This window comes from Heloderma suspectum, chromosome 1 (genome assembly GCF_057233095.1).
Source record: "Heloderma suspectum isolate Gila_16-S chromosome 1, 16-S_ref, whole genome shotgun sequence".
Classification (NCBI taxonomy): Eukaryota; Metazoa; Chordata; class Lepidosauria; order Squamata; family Helodermatidae; genus Heloderma; species Heloderma suspectum.
The window spans coordinates 440,333,684-440,355,982 of record NC_139458.1 but is presented as its reverse complement, the minus strand read 5'-3'; the positions used below and the strand labels follow the sequence as shown (position 1 = coordinate 440,355,982).

The 22,299-nt window shown below is 57.3% G+C and overlaps 1 protein-coding gene across 3 annotated transcripts in view; it reads right to left on the bottom strand.

Annotated features, from left to right (window-relative positions):
• DNMT3A (DNA methyltransferase 3 alpha) overlaps positions 1–22,299 on the bottom strand; it is an 83,638-nt gene that overhangs the window by 15,903 nt on the left and 45,436 nt on the right. For 2 of the 3 annotated variants that reach the window (XM_084827907.1, XM_084827990.1), the window contains exons 7-10: positions 3,444–3,656; positions 1,642–1,800; positions 1,136–1,243; positions 472–628 (exon numbers count right to left, since the gene is read on the bottom strand). In XM_084827907.1, coding sequence (XP_084684033.1) covers positions 472–628; positions 1,136–1,243; positions 1,642–1,800; positions 3,444–3,656 — 637 coding nt within the window. Of the gene's footprint in view, positions 1–471; positions 629–1,135; positions 1,244–1,641; positions 1,801–3,443; positions 3,657–17,504; positions 18,108–22,299 lie in introns of those variants that run through there. The other variant, XM_084828083.1, reaches the window with a different exon arrangement.

Sequence of the window (22,299 nt, the reverse complement as noted above, 5' to 3'; positions counted from 1 at the left end):
GGCACACACCCTGCGTGCTAATCGAGCGCTGGCTCCTTGGTCAGGATGCGGCTCCCCCTTCTCCCGCCTGCGGGACAGATGCCGGTGTGCTGAGCACCAGGGGCTGGGCTGTCCCTCTGACTGACCTCTGCCCCGCAGGGCCTTGGGGACACATTGCCAGAGCCCCTAGAGGGCTGAGGCCCAGCAGCAAAGCCCCAGCTCTGCATGCAGAAGGCCCCGATCTGATCCCCCAGACACCTCCAGGTCGGGTGCGCAAAGAGCCCCACCCGCCCTCCTGGCGGGGGCCAGGGCAGCTGGGCCATGTCGACCACAGTGGGCCAGATGGGCTGAGCACGGCCTGCCTCGGTATAAAGCAGCTTCCGACATTGCCCCCCGTCCACCCCAAGAGAGGCCTGGGCCAGAGGCCCCCCAGCCGCACCAGAGCCAGCCTCTGCAGCAGGACACCTCCATCAGGGTTGCCCCACGCCTCACCTTCCGGGGGCTCCAACCCCTTGGGGCCAGATGGCTGGAACCCCCCCACAGCCCACTCAATCATCTGTTTGTTCTGGATCTCCACCACTTTGGACGTGTCGCCTTCATCGTTCTCTGGACAGGAGAGGAACAGCTTGCCCGATCTGCTGCTGGCTACCTGCAGGGGCGCGAGGACACGTGGGCACGAGGGCCAGCTGCCTCTGGGGCTCTGTGGGGCAGGGAACTTGGCGCCGCTGGGCCCACAGGGGCCAGGAGAGGGGCGCCCCCCATGCTGGGGTCTGGGCCCCTCTTCTGGCTCAGCATGGCTAGAGACGGGGTGTGGGGGGCGAGGGGAGGGAGGAATTCTGCCAGTATGGGGAGGAGTCTCCTCCCAGGCCAGGCTGGCCATCGTGCCGGGAGGGGGGACATGTTCATTTCCGTCCGCTATCTCAAACCAACCGGTCTGCAAGCGCCTCCCTTCTCCATGCGTGTGGCAGACCTGCACCAGGCTGACTGGACCGGAGGGCCCCCCCATCCCCGAGCCAACGAGCCTGGGATGGGGGTGGTCGACTGCCTCTCCCCCCACCAGCCACATCCCCAGGCAGGGAGCCGCTGTCCCACCCCAGGAAGCAGCCAGGACAGGAGGGCCGGGAAGGCACGCGGCAGCCCTGCGAGCAGTGCTCACCTGCAGGACCTCGTAGATGGCTTTCCGATACATGGGCTGCTTGTTGTACGTGGCCTGGTGGAAGGCGGTGGAGAAGGAGCTGAGGGGAAGCAGCTTCTCCACACAGACCTGCCAGAAACAGAGGCGGGGGACGTGATGCCGAGCCCTCCTCCCCAACGCACACTGCAGGCTGCCGCAGCCAGCTGCTGTCAGAGCCCCGCGCATAGCTGCGGAGTGAACCGGGGAGCCTGGCGGAGGACGGCGCAGGACACAGCTTTCCTCGCAGCACTGGCCACGGCATGAGCACCTTGGCTAAGCACCAGCCATGGCCTGGGACAGCAAGGAGGCGGCTTTTACTCTCTGGTCAGGGCGGGGTGCGACAAAAGAGCCCCTTGTTCTGCTTCCTCGTGGAGAGGATGGAGGAGGAGCCGAGGTCCCTGGCGCCACGGGCCAGCCAGGGGAAGCGCTTCCTTCCCCCCACTCCGCGCCCCTCAGACCATCAGGGCCCCTCCTGCTCAGCCACTCACCACGGAGAACTTCCCATCGCCAAACCACATGACCCAGCGGGTGCCCTCAGCGGCCCGGCTCCTGCCAGTCATCCACCAGGAAACAATGCGGCCCGGCCACCAGGAGAATCCACGCAGCTTTCCCCAGACCAGCTCTCCGATCCCAAACCCCCGGCCATCCTGGGGATGGAAAGAAGAGGCAAGGTGTCACACGCAGGCGAGGGGGCGGGCAGGCTGGGCTTGCATCCGAGGAGAGCCCCAGAATGAGGCAGGGAGGGGAAAGATGCACCTTCAAGAGCTGTGTAGGACCGATAGGGAAGGATGCCTCTTCTCCCCTGTGCAAGCGTCTAGTTCTCAGTTTCAACCTCTCCACCTCAGCTGGGCCAAAAGTGGTGTTTCTCCTCTCCACTCCTCATCCCCCGCACCCGCCTTCTTCCTCACTCCCCTCTGCTCCTGTCAGCTCGCTTTCTCGCCTCTTCTGGCTCGGTGCCCTCCGTTATGCTGCACCCTGGACGTGGGCCTGCCCCTTCCTTATTCATGAAGCCACTCCCCTCCCCTCTCCTCCCACAGCTCCCTCTTCACAGCCCCTGCATTGGGCAAACCCTCTCCTGAACCCACCCTGCTCTTACACCTCGTTCTCCCTGGACCCCGTTGTCACTACCCACTTGTCCACCCCAGACCACTCCTCCATCTCTGTCTTGCCTTTTTAACAAAGAGCATAACCTCTCAGGAGGCGGCCGGGCCACAGGCCTGAAGCACCAGGCACATGGCAGCTGCATAAATCTAAAGCAGCAACAACGGCAGGGGCAGTTTCCCCCACCACCAGGGCAATATGATGGGAGGGGGTGCACTTGCCATGGTTCTCCCTTCCATGCCACTAATACAGGCACAAAAAGCAAGGAGGAGGACAGCCTCAGGGAAGAGGACCAAACACATCAGTGGCTCCTCAGTGCAACAGTGAGAATATTGCTGTTAAAAAATATTTGTCTACTCCAATCATATGCTCTCCTGGAATTCTTGAAGCACTCCAATCAATTCCTTTAAAATATTTGTTTCTCAATTTCTCAGGTATCAATTTTGGCACAAGTAAATTTTATCATCGTTTTTGATATCATCGGGCTCTTGTGAGAGTTATCTTTGCCTTTTATCTTGTTTCTTTAGAACGGAGCGTGTGTTTGAGAGGAACATGGTATAGCAACTTCAGTGATTATTCGTGGCCTTGATGGCCTTGTAGGCCCCTTCCAACCCTACTATTCTATGATTCATTAAAAAAAGCTCCCTCTTCTGATGAAGTACAGAAACAACAATACATTCCAGAGTAGTCATTACAGCTTACGATCATTCTTATCTGCTATAGTATCACTCCTGAATTATATTCTATCCTGTACAGTTAAATCTACTTGTGTATGAGTATATTTGCTATTGTTAATACTAAGAACCATTCTGAACTGCATCACTTGCAAGGGCACTCACTACTGCTTCTTATCATTTGCATCTGTTTCATCGTTTTACTCATGAATTAATTAACTCTTGTACCTGAATTTTTGCTATGGCTAATGCTAGGAGACGTTTCAAACTGCAGGTCCTTGCAAGGTAGACTTCTACCTGTTATAGCCAGCTGTTTGTTGTGCCCATTTTTAAAATATATTTCAAACATATTCTCATTGTCACACTGAGGGTCCACTGATTTGTTTGGTGCTGACATGGGCCCCGCAGGAGAGGCCAGCCGCAGAGGCCCTGAGAACGGAGGGCGACGCAGCTGCTCTGCCGAGATCCACGAGCGCAGGGAGGCCCCACCTGTGGGAAGGAGGCGTGTTTCTCACCTCATACTCTGGCTCGTCATCAGCTGACTTGGACATGCCCTTGTCCGCAGCATCAGGCCCCACGGGTTCTGGTGTGGTGGCCACATTGGGAGAGGCAGGGTCAGTAGGCTGCTGTGAGGCTGGCGGGCTGGCCTCTTCCTCCTTCTGGGGCTCACTCCGTGGCGTCTCCTCCACCGCATTCATCCCAGCAATGGCTTTGGCTTTCTTCTCAGCCTGCAGGGAGAGCCAGTGGGGTTGGGGCAGCAGATGACGGAAGTTCTGAGAAAGCTTCCCGGAGGCTGCAATCCTGTGCACACTTACTTGGAGTAAAACCCACTGAACTCATAGAGGGACTTACTTCCAAGTAAACATGTGTAGGATTGCACGGAAAGCCAGCTTCCCTGGAAGTAATCCCACTGAGAGCCACGGGGCTGACCTCAGCATGGTTAGGGGCTCACTCGAACAGAGATGCACCCTTTGGAAGCCTCTCCGGGTCTGACCCAGCACAGGGAGATTTCCTGCTTTAGAGAAATCCTGGATGAGCTCCCTCCACCAATGGGGAAAGGGCAGTTTTATTTATTGTTTCAGCCATTCATTTATCTTATTACATTTCTATACTGCCCAAGAGCTGAAGCTCTGGGCGAGTCACAAGAATGTTTTGTTTTCACAATGGTGTTTTACAGAACTGGCAGCTGGGGGCATCACTCTGCTGCACAGGCTCTGCCAACCACACTGGCCCCACAATCCTCGTCTGCTGCACAGACTGCCAGACGTCCGGTTCAGGGTTTCAAAACAGCATACCCTGCCAACACCTTTGGAAGGGGGCAGACCGGGAGCACGTGCTTGACGTTCCTGTGCTGTGCGGTACTTCCAGTGTGCAAAGCAGCCCCGCCACCTGTGTGGCGCTCGCCTCACAACCACCACGGGAGAGAGGTCAGTCGTATTCTCACTGCACAGATGAGGGGACGGAGAGCTGATGCGGCCAAGATCCCACACTGACGGTGTTTCCAGGCGGGCCTTTTATTGTGAAATCACCCTGCCTCGTTCACAGAATTCTACAGGGCCCAGGCAATGTCGCCTCCAATTTGTCAGCCCCCTGGAGTTTCCCACCTCTTCTCCCGGCTTTTTTCTTATCAGAAAAAATCCATTAAGGAGGAAAAGACAGGAGAGCTGTGCAACACCTTTTGACTGGTAGCACCAGGAGGCCTCTCTCTGTCCAGAAGCACCCTGAGTCCATAGCAGGAGAGGTGGCATCCGAAACCATGACTCCAAGGTAGGCCTACGTGGCGTACATCATCACAAGGCACAGAACCCATGGCTGACACTGAGTGTCTCCCCGAGTTCCCTGTGAAGAGGCCAGATCCCTCACGGTCCCTTAGAAGGGCCAAAGGGGCGAGCTGAGGCCAAGCCTGGCACGGGCGCCAAGAGGTGAGGCACGTGCTGGGCCTGGGGAATCCCGGAGCCCGGGTGGCGGCAGTGGCGCAGCGGCCGTTTCCCCCGATCGCTCAGAAGCTGGAGAGGAGCGCAAGGCCAGACAGGCGGGATGCTTGGCCGTGCAGCTCTGAGGCACCCGTTTCAGCCACACAGCTTGCTTCTGGCTGCAGGATCTGGAGAGGTTTCAAACGGATTTCCATTCTCCTTTTCCCTTAAGAGACCAAAATGCTCCGGGAAGACGAAGGAAGGTGAAATTCCCAAAGGAAAAGCCGTGCCTCCAGGGGATGGGGGAAGGAGCCAACGCAAGGAGGCAGCTGCCTCCTGACACTCCACCCCCAACTCCCCTCAATCTGCCCGAGGCAACATCACAGAGTTCCTACGGAAACCCGAGAGAGGAGCTTCTGGAAGCTTCCCCATGGGAGCAAGCGCCTGTGTCAAGACCAGCGTCCTGCCCTCCGCTTGCAGCAGGTCGGAGGCCGCAGGGAGACCAGCAGCCCATGGCAGCAGCACTGCCACCGCAGCTGCTCCTCGGCAGAGGGCTGCCCAGGCACGCCGCACACCTGCGACCGCCCTCACCACACGCAGGGGAACTCTGGCCGCACTCAAGCGCTCAGCACCACAGGGCCGGATTTCTGCTGGCCCCTTGACCCAGGAAGCGAAAACACAAGATGGAAGTGGAGCCACAGGGCTCTCTGCAACCCCGGGGGACTTGCAGGGAGCCCGGGAGGCGCAGTGGCACTCTGTTTCTCCGCTCCTCCCCATCTCCAAAGAACAAGCAGCACTGAAGGGCTCGCAGCCCCTCACGGCAATGCCTGGCGTGGGCCCCTCGGAGCGGCATCTGCCGTCACCGAGAGAGCCCCTTCACAACAGCCGGCACTGCTCACATCCAGACTGGAAGGTGCGGGGACAGAGGCACCCCCAGGGCTTGCCCAGACCTCCTCCCACCTGCTGGAACCCCCCCCCCCCAGGACTGGCAAGCGCTGCAGAACCCTCCTGCTGGGCCGGGCCGGGCCTGCGACGAAGCAGAGAGCCGCCCCCGGGGGGGAGCGCCTCGGTGGCAGTCTGAAGGCATGCAAGGCCGGCCAGCCTCTCCCTCCCATCCGGCTCTTGCCCTTCCACAGTTCTCCACTGCTCACAAGGCTGCGAGATCTTCTGATGCTCCTGTGCAGGGCAAGAGGGACCCTCCAGGGACTCCAAATGGGAGGGCCTACAGGCCTTTGCACTGGCCGCCAGCATGTCTGTTCACAAATAACCACGGAAATGGAGGGCACCAACCACCAATGCGACTTTCAATTACATTGAAATAAACGTGCATGTCACAAACATTCCCCCGCCCAGATGTGCTTTGAGGCTATGGAAGGAAGCTGGAGACAACAGCACAGAAAGTAGCCAACAAATGCTCCTTTTTCAAGACAGCCCTTCTTCGTAAAACCATGTTTTTGCTCCTAACAGCAACACCAGAATGGCTTCTCAAACCAACAGGCAGCTCCCAATGCCATCCCTGTCCATGCAAATTGGCCTCACTGGCAAGTCAGCTGCAGCTGTAGTCAACTGATCTACTCCTGTCCGAAGCTTCAGAGATTCACATCACCGTCTTCCTAGAAGCAAGTCCCGCCACCTTCAATGGGGCCGACACGGCAACCCTGAACCCTTTGTGACAGTCAGGCAAAAAGCGGCCACCCCAAACATGGTGCACAGCAAGCAACCCTGCTCAGCTAAGCAACAGAGACCCAGCTGCGCTCATGGCCGATTGCCCCCAGGCCTCTGCCCCACCTCCCCCCGCTGCTCAGTGTGGGGGGCGCCCACTCCTAGCCACCACCTTCCCTTCTGCCGTTGCCTTTAGAGAACGGCCTGCGTGTAGCTCAGGGACTGTCCACCGACTGCACACAGAAGGCCCCAGGACCACTCCTCGGCTTCTCCAGCTAAACCGGGCAGGTAGCGCAGTCCTCTCTCTCTCCCCGAGTCAGAGCAGGCAGCACAGGGCTAGATGGCCAAAGATTCTCCAGTGTCCAAGCACACCAAGAACCATGTTGTACAGGCATGTTGTTCAGCTAAATGGGGGTGGGGGGAGGTCCAGCCTAATCTGTCTATGCTGGGATCCTTAACTGAGGATCAAAGGAATGCAGCCCCTCCCAAATCCTGGCAAAAGGGAACTATGGGAGTTATAAGGGCCTAAGAAGAGCCATGCTGGATCAGACCAAAGGTCCATCTAGTCCAGCATTCTGTGCACAGTGGCCAAGCAGATGCCCACAAGCAGGGCATGAGCGCAACAGCACCCTCCCACCCATGTTTCCCAGCAACTGGTCTACAGAGGCATACTGGAGGTAGCATAGAGCCATCAGGCCTAGTAGGCATTCATAGCCTTCTTCAGGAATTTGCTCAATCCCCTTTTAAAGTGATCCAAATTGGTGGCCATCACTACTTCCTGTGGTAGCATATTCCATAATTTGACTATGCACTGTGTTAAGTCCTTTCTTTTACCTGTCCTGAATTTCCCACCAGTCAGCTTCATGGGATGACCCCCATTGGGTTCTAATATTATGAGGGAGAAAACTGTCTCCCTACCCACTTTCTAGACCACCTTACCTGTCTCCTGAGAAACCTGTACGAGGGCAAGAAGCAACAGTAAGAACCAGACATGGAACAACCAATTGGTTCAAAATTGGGAAAGGAGTAAGACAAGGCTGCATATTGTTGCCCTGCTTATTTAACTTATATGCAGAGTACATCATGAGAAACACCGGGTTGGATGAATCACAGGTCGGAATTAAGATGCTGGGAGAATTATCAACAACCTCAGATACCACCCTAATGGCAGAAAGCGAAGAGGATCTAAAGAGCCTCTTGTTGAGGGTGAAAGAGGACAGTGCAAAAGCTGGTCTGGAACTCAACATTAAAAAAACGAAGATCATGGCATCTGGCCCCATCACTTCCTGGCATATTAAAGGGGAAGAAATGGAAGCAGTGACAGATTTTATTTTCTTGGGCTCCAAGATCACCACAGACGGTGACTGTAGCCATGAAATTAAATGACGCTTGCTCCTTGGGAGGAAAGCTATGGCCAACCTAGACAGCATAGTAAGAAGCAGAGACATCACCTTGCCGACAAAGGTCCGTCTAATCAAAGCTATGGTTTTCCCAGTAGTAATGTATGGCTGTGAGAGCTGGACTATAAGGAAGGCTGAGCGCCGAAGAATTGATGCTTTCGAACTGTGGTGCTGGAGAAGACTCTTACGAGTCCCCTGGACTGCAAGGAGGTCAAATCAGTCCATCCTAAAGGAAATCAACCCTGAGCGCTCATTGGAAGGACAGATCCTGAAGCTGAAATATTTTGGCCACCTAATGCAAAGAGAAAACTCTCTGGAAAAGACCCTGATGCTGGGAAAGACTGAAGGCAAAAGGAGAAGGGGACGGCAGAGGATGAGATGGCTAGATAGCATCACGGATGCAATGAATATGAACTTGAGCACGCTCTGGGAGAGAGTGCAGGACAGGAAGGCCTGGCGTGCTATGGTCCATGGGGTCACGAAGAGTCGGACATGACTGAACAACAACAATCACGTCTCTCCTTACTTGCCTCTTTGCTAAATTAAACTATCTCAGATCTTGTCACCTTTCCTCATAGCGGAGTTGCTCCAGTCCCTTGACCAATTTAGTTGCCCTTTTCCAATGCTACATCCTTTTTTAGATGTGGTGACCAGAATTGTACACAGTAGTCCAAGTGTGGTCACGCCATAGAATTGTATACGGGGAGTATGATCTTGGCTGTTTTATTCTCGATTCCTTTCCTAATTATGCCCAGCATGGAATTTCCCTTTTTCACAGCAGCCACACAACTGGGTCGACATTTCCATTGCACTGTCCACCATGACCCCAGGATCTCTTTCTCGGTCAGTCGCTGCCAGCTCAGATCCCACCAGCTTATGCTTGAAGTTGGGATTTTTTTTGCCCCAACATGCATCAATTTACAGTTCTTACGTTGAACCACATTTACCATTTGGATGCTCATTCTCCCAGTTTGGAAAGATCCTTTTGGAGCTCCCTGCAATCCCTCCATAGCAGAATATGCATAATACTCTGTGGAACTGATATGAATTGATTGCATTTTGTAGACGAGACTAGAATCACAGAATAGTAGGGTTGGAAGGGGCCTACAAGGCCATCGGGTCCAGCCCCCATTGGACTCCATAGCCTTGTAGTTCCACACATGTGGAAGAAGTTTGCGACAACTTTAAAAAAAACGGTTTCCTGCTCTTGGGAGCAGTGCCAGACCCTCCTTTGTAGCCGCTTTATGGAGGAAAGTGACTTAGCACAATAAGATACATGACAGCCAGGGCGGGGGGGATGCGATGACCAAGTGTAAAGTTGGGATGTGAAAAAGCTGGATCACAAATGCCTGTACTACCCATGTAGACCTGGGAACGTCACGCTCAGGCCAGCTGCCCATAGAGAAGGAATCTCACCATCAAAGGGCAGCAACGACAACCAGGAGAACCGATGATCAGGCAAACGCCTGACAAACAGGAATAGCACCAGCTGTCAGGCGGGAGCCTTCCAGGCCCGGTCCTTTGAAGGTCTCTGAGCTCAAAGCTACCAGAAGGTGGGAATGGACAAGGCCCCGAGATCCACTGCAAGCTGGGCTCTGGATGGCTGCGCTGGCACTGCGCCTAGACAACACTGAGGCCGAGACTAGGCTGGATTATGTGCATGCACTGATTTAAGTCAAGTTGCGTACCTTCTCGTAGCGGAATACGCATTGTACTGTGTGGAACTGATACGAATTGATGGCATTTTGTAGACGAGACTGGAATCACAGAATAGTAGGGTTGGAAGGGGCCTGCAAGGCCATCGAGTCCAGCCCCCGTTGGACTCGATGGACTTGTAGTTCCGCACGTGTGTGATAACTAGAAGTAATGGGACATATTCTTGGAGTTGAAGGAAGGCTGCCACAGCTCATTTGGTGGGTCAAGTACTGGAAGTAACTCGTGACACCGAGTTTGCCTGGGCGTTCCTGGCGTCAACGGCAGGCCTGGCTACATGGCGAGCAATGGGAATGGTGGTATGACCAAGCCTGAAACCAAGGATGTCAAACGAAGCCCATCAACTTCATGGGGGTTGTGAAGGGCCAGGCTTTGGCTTGTTGGGGAGAGAGATCCTGGGGAACGAGAAACCCGTGAGCGTTCAGGCTGGCTTTGCCCACCATGCCTTCCGTTCAGGTAAGTATGGAACTTTGATATCGACTGTTAGGCGGAGAGGAGGCCGGGCTTCACTATGTTGAAAATGTGCCTATTATTTCCATCACACTCTTAATGGTCATAACTTGTGTGTATGTAGGGATGTTTGTAAACTGCCTCATCTTAGCTAAGGCGCGTTATTCTCCTGAACTGTTTGAGCAATAAATATATATTCTTTAATACCATATTTGGGTTGTCTGGCTTGAGAGAGGTTCAGGGACCACCAGCCATACATTAATTCTTGAAGCCCTAAACACTTGGTAGAGGTTTGCAAATCAATCACTGGGTGAGGTCAGGCCTTAAAGCCGTTGTGATCTCTCTTGATCTGGTGAATCTCAGATACACCCGTCCATGTTTGGGAAGCAAGCTAGTTGGAGGGACCGAGAAGGTACTCATCTAGCTTCACAAACCAACCTAAATAATGTGGTGTCATTGACAAACTTGGCCAGCTCACTGCTCAATTCCAGATCATTTATGAACAAGTTGAAAAGCACTGGTCCCAATACAGATCCCTGTGGGACCCCACTGTTGACATCCCTTCATTGGGAAAATTTACCATTTATTCCTCTTCTCTGCTTTCTGTTCTTTAACCAGTCAGTGATCCATAGGAAGACCTCTCCCCTTATTCCATGACTGCCAAGTCTGCTCAGGGGTCTTTGGGGAGGGACTTTGTCAAAAGTCTTTTGGAAGTCCTACAAGGCAGCCCTGTAACAGCAATAGGCTGAAGTGGTTCATGCGATGCCCCGTGATCCTGTGGAGGCTCTAAGTCAGGCTGGCCTTTAAACATCGTCGCAGCTCTCTGGGACCATCCTGAAGGCCATTCTCTCTCTCCTGCAGAGACTGGGGGGCGGACCCTTTACAGCAGGAGGACCGCAGCTGGAGAAGTCCCTCCCAAGGAAAAACTGCCTGGCACCCCCTCTGCTGTCTTTCACGTGCCCAGCAAAGCCTGTCTTGTCTCACCAGGTGCTTCATTTGGGGTGTTTATCAGACTTTAACTTTGTGATGTTTTGTGTTCTGGTTCTGTTGGCTGAATGTTCTGAATAGCTGCTTTTATGTCCTGCTTTGTATTACAGCATATTTAAGCCTCCTGTTGCTGCTGCAACATTTGTAGTGCACTGATTGAGAATGGTATTTTACTGAATCTAATTTTGATTGCGTTTTAATATGCTGCTCACCACTTTGGGGGCCTTATGACAATAACACAAAACGAAATGAAGTATTACGGAATCATCAGCATCTCTTCCTAAGGTACTGCACAAGCTGCCTGTGCGGCGGAGGGGTGCACAGTTGCGTGTGCTGCCAGCTGCGTGGGATTGGCTTGGGGGGAGCACTCCCCTAGGCTGGGAGGACGTCCAGAAGCACGGAGGTTTCTGCTCCTGGCTACGGACCTGCTCTTGTCTACCTTCAAAGTAGCACAACCTGGGCTGGCAGCCTACAGAAACTCCCCCACCAGCACAGCTCTTCGCGGCGCAGGAGTGGTGTCCCATATAGACCTGTCAACTTGGCATGGAGGGGACTTGGCTCCCTGGTCTCGGGGTCTTTCAGGAAATAAAGGCCTGAAGAGGATGACACACTTTTGGACACATTCCCGCTATCAAGCAGGACCCAGAATTTAATTGAGGCGGGGGGGGGGGATCCGTCCCTCTTCTCGACCTCTAGAGCTGTGGGGCTCTCAACCGCCCTGTGTCCCCACACCGAGATGGGCACTTTCCTGGTGGAACACAAGAGGAACCAACACCATCCAAAGGGCAGAGATGGGCAAGCAGATGGGGTCGCGGGGTGGGCTAACAGGGAATCACTGCATGGGGCCTAGAGAGGTGGTCTTTCACCTTTTCATACCTAGGACGCCCCTCTAACCCAAACAGGAACACTGGGATCCCTGCTTCGGTTCTCATTGCGTATGCTTAGGTGCCGCCACCGCTGGCATGACCCGCCTCACGTTAGGCTGTAACCCAGTTGTGGGTCCCCACTGCCAGCTGAAGAACAAGAGCCTGGGAGCACCCATCGCTCTCTCCTCCTGCTAAGCAATGTATCAGACCCAGAAAACTGCTGACAGCTCTGGGCAGGAGCGGCTGGATTTTAGGCAGACTGCTACTAAGGGAAAAGGTAGGACCCACCCTCCCTTGTGCTATGTATGCATTTTAATCACACTTAGCATTTATATTGCTCCATTTAAAGTGTCCAAGTCACTTCACAGCTGAGCCAGTGTGGTGTAGTGACTGGAATCGGAGAGCTGGAAGGGACCCCAAAGGTCCAACCCATTGCCACTGGAGGAAATCTGCTACAATGTTGGTTTGCAACTGGGGAGACCTGGGTTCAAATCCCCATTTAGCTGTGAAGCTCACTGAGTAACCTTAGGCCATCTTAGCCCACCTCACAGGGTTGTTCTGTATTTTGCCCAGAAGGCTGGGATTAAAAAACTGTAGCCAACAGAAACAAATGCTGGACTTTCTCATTTTAATCTCACAACAAGCCTGCAGGACAGGCTGCAGGGCAGCCACAGCACTGCTCTTCAGAGCTTCAGGAGGATTTGAATGTGGGGCTCCCTCTTCACCACGCTGCCGCTTATACTTGCATTAGGACAGGCCATAGGCAGAGGGCCCATGAATCTAAGCCAGACATCCTTCTGGTGTGCCTGAGTGTCACCTCCTTCCTCCTGGGGGTTTTGTGCCTTCCCTAGTTCCATGACAGGGAAAAATCCATCAGGTGTAGTTTCCCCCAGGCTGGAAATGCAGCAGTGGGGAAATACTGCATGGCACCTGTTCCATTTCTAGCCACCGTGGCAATCTTAAATCGCTGAGAGATGGCACTGAGCTGGTCGTTGGTGGAGCTCAGCTCAGCTTCACCAGAGGCAGCGGGCCTCTGTACATCAGTTGTTGGGGAACACACTTGTGTCCTGCTTGTGGGTTCCCGGTCGACAGCTGGCTGGCTACTAAGCATGAGCCCACATGCTGCTCCTTTTGCAATTCCTGGAGAAGGAGCAGGGCACACAAGCCTCCTCGTGAAGCCCACTTAAGAACGTCAGCAGCTAAGCTGTTGTTTGCAAACTCTGCAGCCGGGCTTTTCAGCCCTTGTATGGCTAGCTCTGAATGGCCCAACTGCTAGCCCACCGTCCCTTCATGCAACTGACGGAGGGCATAATGGAAGGTGCCAGGGCGGGGAGACTCTGCGGAACCTGCCAGGAAGCGGGAGCCCTTTGCCTCGCGGAATGCTTCCAACAGGGGCTCCTGCCCTGACTTGAACACCCAGGGGAGATTCGGGAACTTCCTTCTGGGCCTCTGCAGTGGCTGCAGTTCCATGCACAGGCCTGGACAAGGGGGGGCTGTAATGCTGCAGTGTGTGGCTGAGGAGCGGGTTGGGTACTTTAGGAGTTGCAGGAGCCCCAGGAGAGGGGGAAATGAGCATCTGCAAAGGACTCCCCCCCTCCCTCCCATAACCCAAGTGACAGCGAAGAGGTGTGGTTGTAAACAGACCTCGAAACAGAGGCTTGGCCAGGTGGAGACAGAGAACAACGTGGTCTTCATCTCAACCAGCGTTAAAGTGGCTTCCTTCTCCTAGCCTAACGGCAGTGGGTAGCTCAAGATCTACCAGCAGATCTCTGGGTAACTGGCAGTAGATCAGCAAACGTTTCCAACTCCCCTTTGGTTAACGAGAGCAGCAGCTCAAAAGCATATTAAAAATGAATTAGGCTGCTGAAATTAAGGCTGCCGCAGCAAAAATCAGGAGTGGACTTTGTTTGAAAGGACTAGGACCTCAGTTCTGGTGCTTAAAACAAATTCTAGGGTAGAGCCTGTGCCCGCAGGCACCCTGTCCTGTCATTCTAAAGGTGTGTCTGCCCCATAGCCACTACTTTGCACCTGGCTCCAGTTGGGAGGCCTCGGGGTAGATTCCGCAAGTCTGAAGCCGGCCCCGCACTGCCTGAAGGGATGAGTGGTGGGGGCGGGCAGAGGGGCAGCAGCAAGGAACTGATTGAGGCCAGAGCAAGCCACTCACACAGGCACGCCTTGAAGACAGGCATGCCACCTGCCTGGCTCCACACTGTCAACCATAGGAGCACATTGAGAAGTTGTGAATCTGAGGGTAGAGACAGCGAATAGTCTTTAAAGGTGCAATCCTGTTTAGACAGAAAACGTCCTACAGCTCCCAGAAAACTCCCAGTAGACGTTTTTCAGTCTAAATGTGCACAGGATTGTGCCCTAAGTGAGTTGAAAGTGGCTGTCTTGGAGAGACCCTTCTTCCCAGGGTGGAAGGATGGATCCCCGCCCCCGCTCCACTGTTGCATCTGGTCAAACATACTTTTGAAATAGTACAAAAGCCCACAAAACCTCTTTGGGCAGAGGAGAAAGCGGGATGAATGTACACACCACAAGCCGCCGCCGCCCCTCTTTAAAACCACCTGCAGTGCTCTGGAAAAACTATTCCATCTACAGCACAAGAGGCAACAGTGTGCCTGATGCCAGAGGACGCCACAGGGACAGCGGGGATCGAAAACCTCACCCCCCCGGACTCCCACATTCAAGGGTGTCCACTGCTCACATGGTTGTCAATTCTACAGCGGACACCCATCATTTTTGTCTAAACAACTGTGGGAAATAGCTTTCCACCTTCTTCACAGCAATGTTCTGAAAATCTGAAAAAGGGCCCAGAACACTTTTCAGATGCAGAAAGACTGCACAGAGGAAGGTCATGCCCACAGCGTGACTGCCATCTTGGGGGTCAGGGAGGAGTCCCATCCCCCATCAGACTGGCTCATGGCTGCAGTGTTTCGTGTGTGGGTGGCTTCCCTTGCAAACTCCCCTGGTCAGCATGCAGTTCGGCTCTTTGGTTCGGTTCAGAAGCTGCAGCTGGTGCAGGACGCGGTGGCTCGCCTGATTAAAGGCAGCCGCCGGCATGATCACACCACTCTGGAGCTGAAGGAGCTGCGCTGGCTACCAGTTGTTTTCTGGGCCAAATTCAAGGTGTTGGGTTTGACCTTTAAAACCCTATATGGTTCCGGCCCAGCCTATCTCAAGGAGCACCTCCAGCAACACCAGACAGGCCGCTTAACAAGATCAGCCTTGGATGACCTTCTCTCTGTCCAATCAGCCAGGCTGGTGAGGAGGAGGGAGAGGGCCTTCTCTGTGGTGGCCCCCACTCTGTGGAACTCCCTCTCTAGGGAACTCCACCATGTCCCCTCTTTAATGAGCTTCCGCCATGAACTGAAAACTTGGTTATTTGGGCAGGCATTTGGGGTGAGTTAGGGTATTTTTAAATAATGTTTTAATGTATAATTTTACTGTTTAAAATTGTACTGTTGTACATCACCCAGAGTGGCCGGGTGACAGGCCAGACAGGCAATTAAGAAATTTAATACAATAAACAAACAAACAAACCATCTGAATTCTTTTAGGCAACCACTGCCTCATGCAGGCATTCCTAGCTGACCTTTTTGTTCATGCTAAGAGGTCACTAACCCACATTGCCCTGCCTAGCTGCTGTGAGTTTTACATGGTGTGGAGGGCTCGTATCAGATGGGGGGGGCTTTGAATTCTAGGATTAACCCACCCCTCTTCTGCACAAGCTAAATGTAACCTGCTCTCCCCAGTCAGCCTTCCTAAGTTGCCATTTTCTTTCCAACTGTCTCAAGTTGTCTACATCTTCCTTTAAAAACACAGAGACCCAGACCAGGCCTACAGTTCCACCTGGTCCACCCATGCCACCTACTTAGCAAGGGCCACGGGGTCCTGGAAAAGGGCGTGTGGGGGGGAAGCAGATCCGTTTTGTGCAGTAACAGCTGAGAGAGTGACATTCCACCCCTGCAGCTCCCCCAGCTGGGCTAAATACCTGCCTTCCACCCTGGGGGCCACCTGCTCCTCGCCTTGCTTCCCTGTCCGACTCAGACGACTGAGCCAACCTTGGATGGCAAGTGGACCACGGAGCTCAGAGCGCCCCAAAGGCTCTGGAGGGCCACAGAGTCCACACCGCCGCACCACAGAGAAGGGGAGATGGAAAGAGCCTCCCTAGCAGGCTGGCTCCCCCATGCTGCAGGGCTGCAAGCCAAAGGCTGGAGGGCTCAGGGCTGCTGGCAGCTGGGGCCAGGGCCTCCAGCCTCATCCTAGGCCAGGGCCTTCCACACAGAGGTGTGTCAGGGAAGAGGTGCGGCAGTGCATGGGCAGGGAGAAGGCCCCCATCCACCCCAAGGCCGCCAGGCCGCCTGAGCTGTAGGGAAAAGGTGCTGCACATTTGGCCCATTCCAGACCAACAACACCCAGCCATGACAGCGGAGGCACTCAAGGCGTGCGTGCACCTCCAAGGCGGAGTGGGAAAATCAGAGCAGGATCCAAACTCAAGCCCAGCCCCAGCTGTGGCCTCCGCCAAGTCGCGCGCTCTGCCAGTGGCCCTCCGCTGCCTCCAGCTCCCCCGAGGGAAAAGGAGCAGCAAAACTTTCTTTGAGGTTTCTGAAAGTGCTCAGCGGAAGAAACGGTGGCCGTGGCCGCCCCGCGGGGCCCACGTCCGAGCCCTGCTGGCCCCGCGGGCGCTGCGGCAGGGGCTTTGTTCTGCCCCCTCCCGCCCTGGGCAGCCTCTCACCTCAGCCCGCCCCCCGCCACGGCCGCTTCCTCTTCCGCCCGCCCCCGCGGCCGGCCAGCGCGGTGCGTGACTCCGGAGCCCCGCACAAAAGCAGCGCCGGGCCGGCGGCGAGGAGCTCAGCAGGGCCTCCCTGGGGAGGGGCCCCCGCGCCCCGGAGAAGGGCAACAGGCGCACCAGCCTGGCCGGCCAGTCCCGAAAGGAAGGTCCTGCTGGGACGGGAAGGAGGAGAAGCGCTCCTCGCCCCCAGACAAGATGGAGGAGGCCTGACAGCTTTGGCGGGGAAGCCCGCAGCCCCCGGGGCTGGGGAAGGCCCCTCTCGGCTGGAGGGGGGCAAATGCCCGCTCCCCCTCCCACCCGCCATGTAGGGGAGGCGGGCGAAGCCCCACTGCCCCGCAGAACTTCTAGGGAGGGCAGGGCAGACGGGGGGCAGGGACCGCCCCCCCCGCTTCTGCCTCCCCCCGCAAACACAATGAACTAAAACTTTTCGATGGGAGTTGGTGCCGGTGCCCCCCGCCCGCCACCAGATGGCCCTTTAGAATATTGGGAGGGGGAGCCTTCGCAAAATTAGTTTCTCTGCTCCCCCATTTCCCTCTGCAGCCAACAGTTTGACTCAATTCTCTTCGGAAGGGAAGCCGAATCTGCTGCGCCCCCTCCCAGCCCGCGCCCCCAAAGGGAGCCGCTCCTCCTCCTCCTCTTCAGGATGCACCTCCGGCAAAGACCCCCACGCCCCTGCACGTACTGCACCCCCCCCGCCCGCGCATGCACTCTGTGCAAACCGAGATGTGGGGAGTCCAGAGACCCCCCCCCCGAAAAAATACTACCCCGCGCCCCCTGCTCCCCTCCGTACCTGCCCGCATGTTCCGGCGCTGCAGCAGCCGCGGTCCTGCCGAGGGGGCTGCAGGGAGGGAGGGGGCTCGAGGGGCCGGGGGGGTCGCGGGGGGCGGGGAGGGGGGCCGCGCCGCCAATGTTCTTTGTCTGGGAAACTCCGGGCCACGTGACTCCGGACAGCGCTCCTGGTTGGCTGAGATGGAAAACGGGGGGGCGGGAGAAAGGTAACTGCTGGGGGGGCGGCGAAAGAGTGTTTGCGGGGCTGGTCTGGCTGCCCCGGGGTGGGGGGGGGAGCGCTATGCGCGGACGAGGCGCCGCTGCCCCCTCCAATCTTGCAAGGCGGCCTCCGAACCATCTGCACGCGGGGGGGGGGGCCTGCAGTCGCGTCAGACCAGTCCCGAAGCAAAGCGGCGAAGCGCAGCCCCCCCCCCCCCCGCTTCCTGATCCGGATCCAGGCGATGGCACGTTCACACCCCCGGGACGCGGGAGCGCGGCCATTTGGGGAGGGGGCTGCAAACATCACGGACGCGCAATGCAGCGTCCCCTCCCCCAAACAGACCGAAAGCAAGCCCCGGCGGAGCGCGAGAGCCCTCCAACGACATCCAAACCTCGCCCCGGCGCTTCAGGCCTCCTTGCCTGGCCCCCGCCAGGGCCCTGGCCGGGAAGGGCCCTTCGGGGCCCCTTCCCCGGACGAGCCCAGCTGCCGCCTTGCCCGCTCAATCCTCGGCAGGGTCGCTTCACGCGCCCTGAACGGCGTTCAGCCTTTGCTGGGGAAGCGGCTCTCCTCCGCCGACAGCAGAGCGCTGCGGCGGGCGGGCGGAGAACTGGACCGGGGGGCCCGCAGGTCTGCGCTGCCCCGGGGCGCGCGCTTTCTCGCCACGGAAGGGCTGGCAGCGCTGGGGAGGGCGCCGCCTCTCCCCCAGCGACAGACTCTCGGGGCCTGGGCATCAGCGGCGCAAAGCCCCCCCCCCCGCAGAAGCAGGTCCAGGCGGCCACCTGCGCCGCAAGTGCACCCCCCCCCCGGCTGGCACTTAATGGGGCTGAAGCCACGACTGACTGGGCCATGGCACGAAACGCCCCGGGAAGAACTCCTGGGCGCTTCCCAGTAAGGCGTTTCTCGCCCCGCGGCCCTGTCTCATTCATGCAACTTGAGGGCGGGGGGGGGGGTCAGACCTCCACCGGGATCCCGCTTTGTTTCCCCCACTGCTGCTTCCATCTTTTTTTCTTACCACGGGGGGAGGGGGGGCTATTCTGACTTTCATTCCGTAACTGATTTGGGGCGGGGGGGACACGGGAGGGTTTCCAGTGAAAGCTGGTGTGGTCTGCCCCCCCCCCCCCGGTTACATTCTCTGGAAGGCAGTGTGACGGCACCCTCAAAGTCCCGTCTGGAAGCACCCCAAATCCGGCACAGAGGGCGAGGTGGAATCGCCGCCGGCCGCCCGGTGGAGAGCAGCCCCGCGCCAAGCACCGTTCTGGGCACCTGCGCCCAGCCGGAGGCCTCTCGCCCCCTTCCCCACCCATTCTCCTCGCTGCCTCTCCGGGCGCGGACAGACCTGGCTCAGCCCCCTTCCCTAGCTCCTGCAAGGCTGACGCACCCAGAGCGGCCCCGGCGCCCCCCGTGCCAGCGGGGACCGGCGCATCTCTCAGGTCCGGGCGGGGATCGAGCGTCTTTCGCCCGGGGAACTGAACGCGCTGCCGACGAGCCGCATCTACAATTAAAGCGGGCCCGCGGAAGGCACTTGGCGGCCCCCTCTCCTGCCCCAGCAGGGCGAGCGGCCAGTCCCGCTGGGCGCGGCGGCCCGCGTCACGCCAGCAGCCTCCCGCCCACCCAGGAAGGGGCCCCCGCTCGAACGGCCGCGATGGCGGCTCCCCCTCCGCTGACCTGGAGCCCCGCAGGGAACTCCCGCCACGGCGGGGAGGGGGCCCGGCGGCCCCTGGGCGGGGCAGACTGCAGCTGCCGCCAGCCCTGCCACCGCCCATCCTGGCTGGGCCCGACGGGAGCTGGCGCCCAAGCCCGTCTGGAGCGCCCGGGCTTCGCCAGTCCTGTTGCGCAGGGCCCTGGGGCCGCGAGGGAGGCTTCACGAGCGCGCCGGCGAGATCTCAGGGGCGCGCGGGCAGCGGCGGCGATCAGCGGCCGGCGCTAAGCGCGGCTACCCGAAAACACGGGCGAGCGGCGCGAGGGCGGCCCTCGAGACGAGACTCGTCAGCCGCCTGCCAGGGAGGCTCCGACGGGGATCCCGGCATGCAGCAGGGGGCTGGGCGCGGCGGCCTCGCAGGCCCCTTCCAGCCCCTGTTCTACGATTCCCCGAGGAACGCGCAGCCGCAGCCCTCCTCGCAGAACAGGAGGGCCGGAGGGGCCTGCGAGGCCGTCGCGCCCAGCTCAACGCATCCCCGGCAGGTGGCTGTCCGGCGCCCTCTTCAGAGGGACCCGCCCGAGCGTCGCAGCCCGTTGGGCCGACGCGGAAAAGCCCCCGCCGGACCCGCCCGCGCACCAGCGGGGCGCTCCTCCGCGCGCACGCCCGGGCCCCTCGCGTGCGCGGCGAGAAGCGGCAAGGGACGGCAGGCGCGGGGCCCCGGGCAGGCGGCCGACAGCGTCCCTCCCTGCCAGTCTGACTTAGGAAGCGGGGGGGGGGAGCAGAATGCCGCATCTCTCGCCCTGCTGCTTCTCCCCTCAGGAGGATCCAGTTACAACTTGCCCGCCTCATTCCACTGGAAGGGGGAAATCCTGGCCCCAAACCCCGCGAGCACCAAGCCAGGGCGTCGCAGGCGCTTCCCTTCACGGGGGCTGGGCCCCTCCGCGGGGGGCACCTGCCCCCATGGCCAAGGTCTGCCGCTGCCCCCGCCTCCCCTCAGGCACACGCCAATTCAGGTGGCAACTGGCCCTCCAGACGTCGCTGGGCTCCCACCTATGCTGCAGGGCAGGCGGGCCTGCAGTCCCCACCCAGGAGCGTTGGGTAACGGAGGGGAAGGGGCTTGGCGAGCCTGGGGAGGCCCGTCGAGGGGAAGCAAGGGCCCGGAGGTGCGTTGTGGGAGCCTCCCCTGTCCTCCACCCAAGGAGGGCACGCCAGCTCCTCTACACCTTGGATCAACCTCGACTTCAGGGGGGGCACCGAGCCTGCAAGGAGCCACATCCCAGCACACCGTGCTCCACCACGGTTTGCTGGGAAAATCTTGGCAAGCAGGAGCTGACGAACCTAGGCCAATACCTGAGCCAGGCAAAGTGCACGGCCTCAGCTTCCCGTTTATAGCCTTGGTCTGGGCACCAGCCAGTTTGCCCTTCAGGTGAAGCTGCATCCCCCAAACAGAACGTGAGAAGGTGGCTCTCTGGTGCGTAAAGAGGCTAGCAAGCTGCACCCCAAAGAAAGTAGCTGTTAGGCACCCCCCCCCCCAGTGCTGGCCCACAAATCTAGATGGGAAGCGAGTCCCTTTCAGCCTCTCCTTTCAGATCAGAGTCCTCCTTGGGGACGGATTTCCTTAGACCAAGAACCCCCTTCTCCTTGATTCCCAGAACCGTCGTTCCAAAGGGTTACAGTCATTTAGTCCTACCCTCTCTCCCTGGCACTAGCAGCCTCCCCCCTTCCCCATCAAGAGGATGCACAGAAATGGGAGAAAAGCTTCTTTCAAGAGAGAACTCCAGAACAAAATGCTCTAGACAACTCAGGCAACCAAGTCCATTTGCCTGCTACAGAAGGCACCAAAGGGAACCCAAAACCCACTACAATTCCCCAGACCAATATGGCATCCAGATCGCAAATATGGAGGTCAGTCAATCTCTGAGCAAGAACACCCTCTCACCCCAACTCTTCCTGGGGAAAGGGTGATTTTCAACATCCACAGAGCTCAGTCTTCCACTCTTAAAGGTGCCTGTGTCTGATGCACCCACCACACAACCGCTTCTCCTTCCTTCCCAGTCTTACGCCAGGAGATGGGCCACACAGGGCAAGGCAGGAGACATCGCACTGAAACCCTCCATAGACGTCACCAGTGCTGCTTGATAAACCCAGCAAGTTTTGCTCCCAGTTAGTCCAGAGAGGCCAATGCAGAATCTTATTCCTCTTAACAGGTGGGGCCTTCCTCCTAACCTCTACTTTCAATCCATTAATGCTCTGTCTGTAACCTTAGTTATTTCACCAACTTTCAATGTTAGCTGTGAGCCCATTCAAGCCAAACAGCATCTGCTACAGCCCTTCCTGTGCTCTGCCTCTTCAGACCATAGTTGGGGAAGTGCATGCTCAAATGTTCCTCCATCCAATACCTTCCTTCAGCCAGAAGACTAGCATGCCAGGCACACTAGCTTTCTACATGCTAGGAGTTGAGGAGGGGGGAATCTTTCATCTGCTGCCTGGAGTGGTACAGTCCAAAGCAGAAAGCATGCCATTTCTGCAGGAATGATCTGAGATAGCTCAGTGCACAGGGCAATATCATAATGCCCTCTTAGCCATCAATGCTGAACTTTACTAATCTGTTCATAAAGTTAATTCTTTCTGCTGCAGCTATCTCATTTGGGGAAGCTGCAGCTTGAACAGAACTGTCTTTTAACACACAAGGGACCCAGACTGGACACTGAATGCAGGAGTCGCCTTCCCTGCCATTTAAAGGAAAGCCAATGATTTCTCCAATGTCTGGTCCAAACAGGTAGTTTGCCCCTTGTGCTTCGGCAAGGAGGGATGGTAGCTCTATAGCACAGCACCTGCTCTGCACGCAGAGGGACACAGCTTCAATCCCTGGCTAAGAGTCAGGCAGCAGCAAGCGAGGGGAAGGCATCCAGTGCCTGAGACCCTGTGGAAATGTGGCTGCTGGCTGGAGCTGGCTGG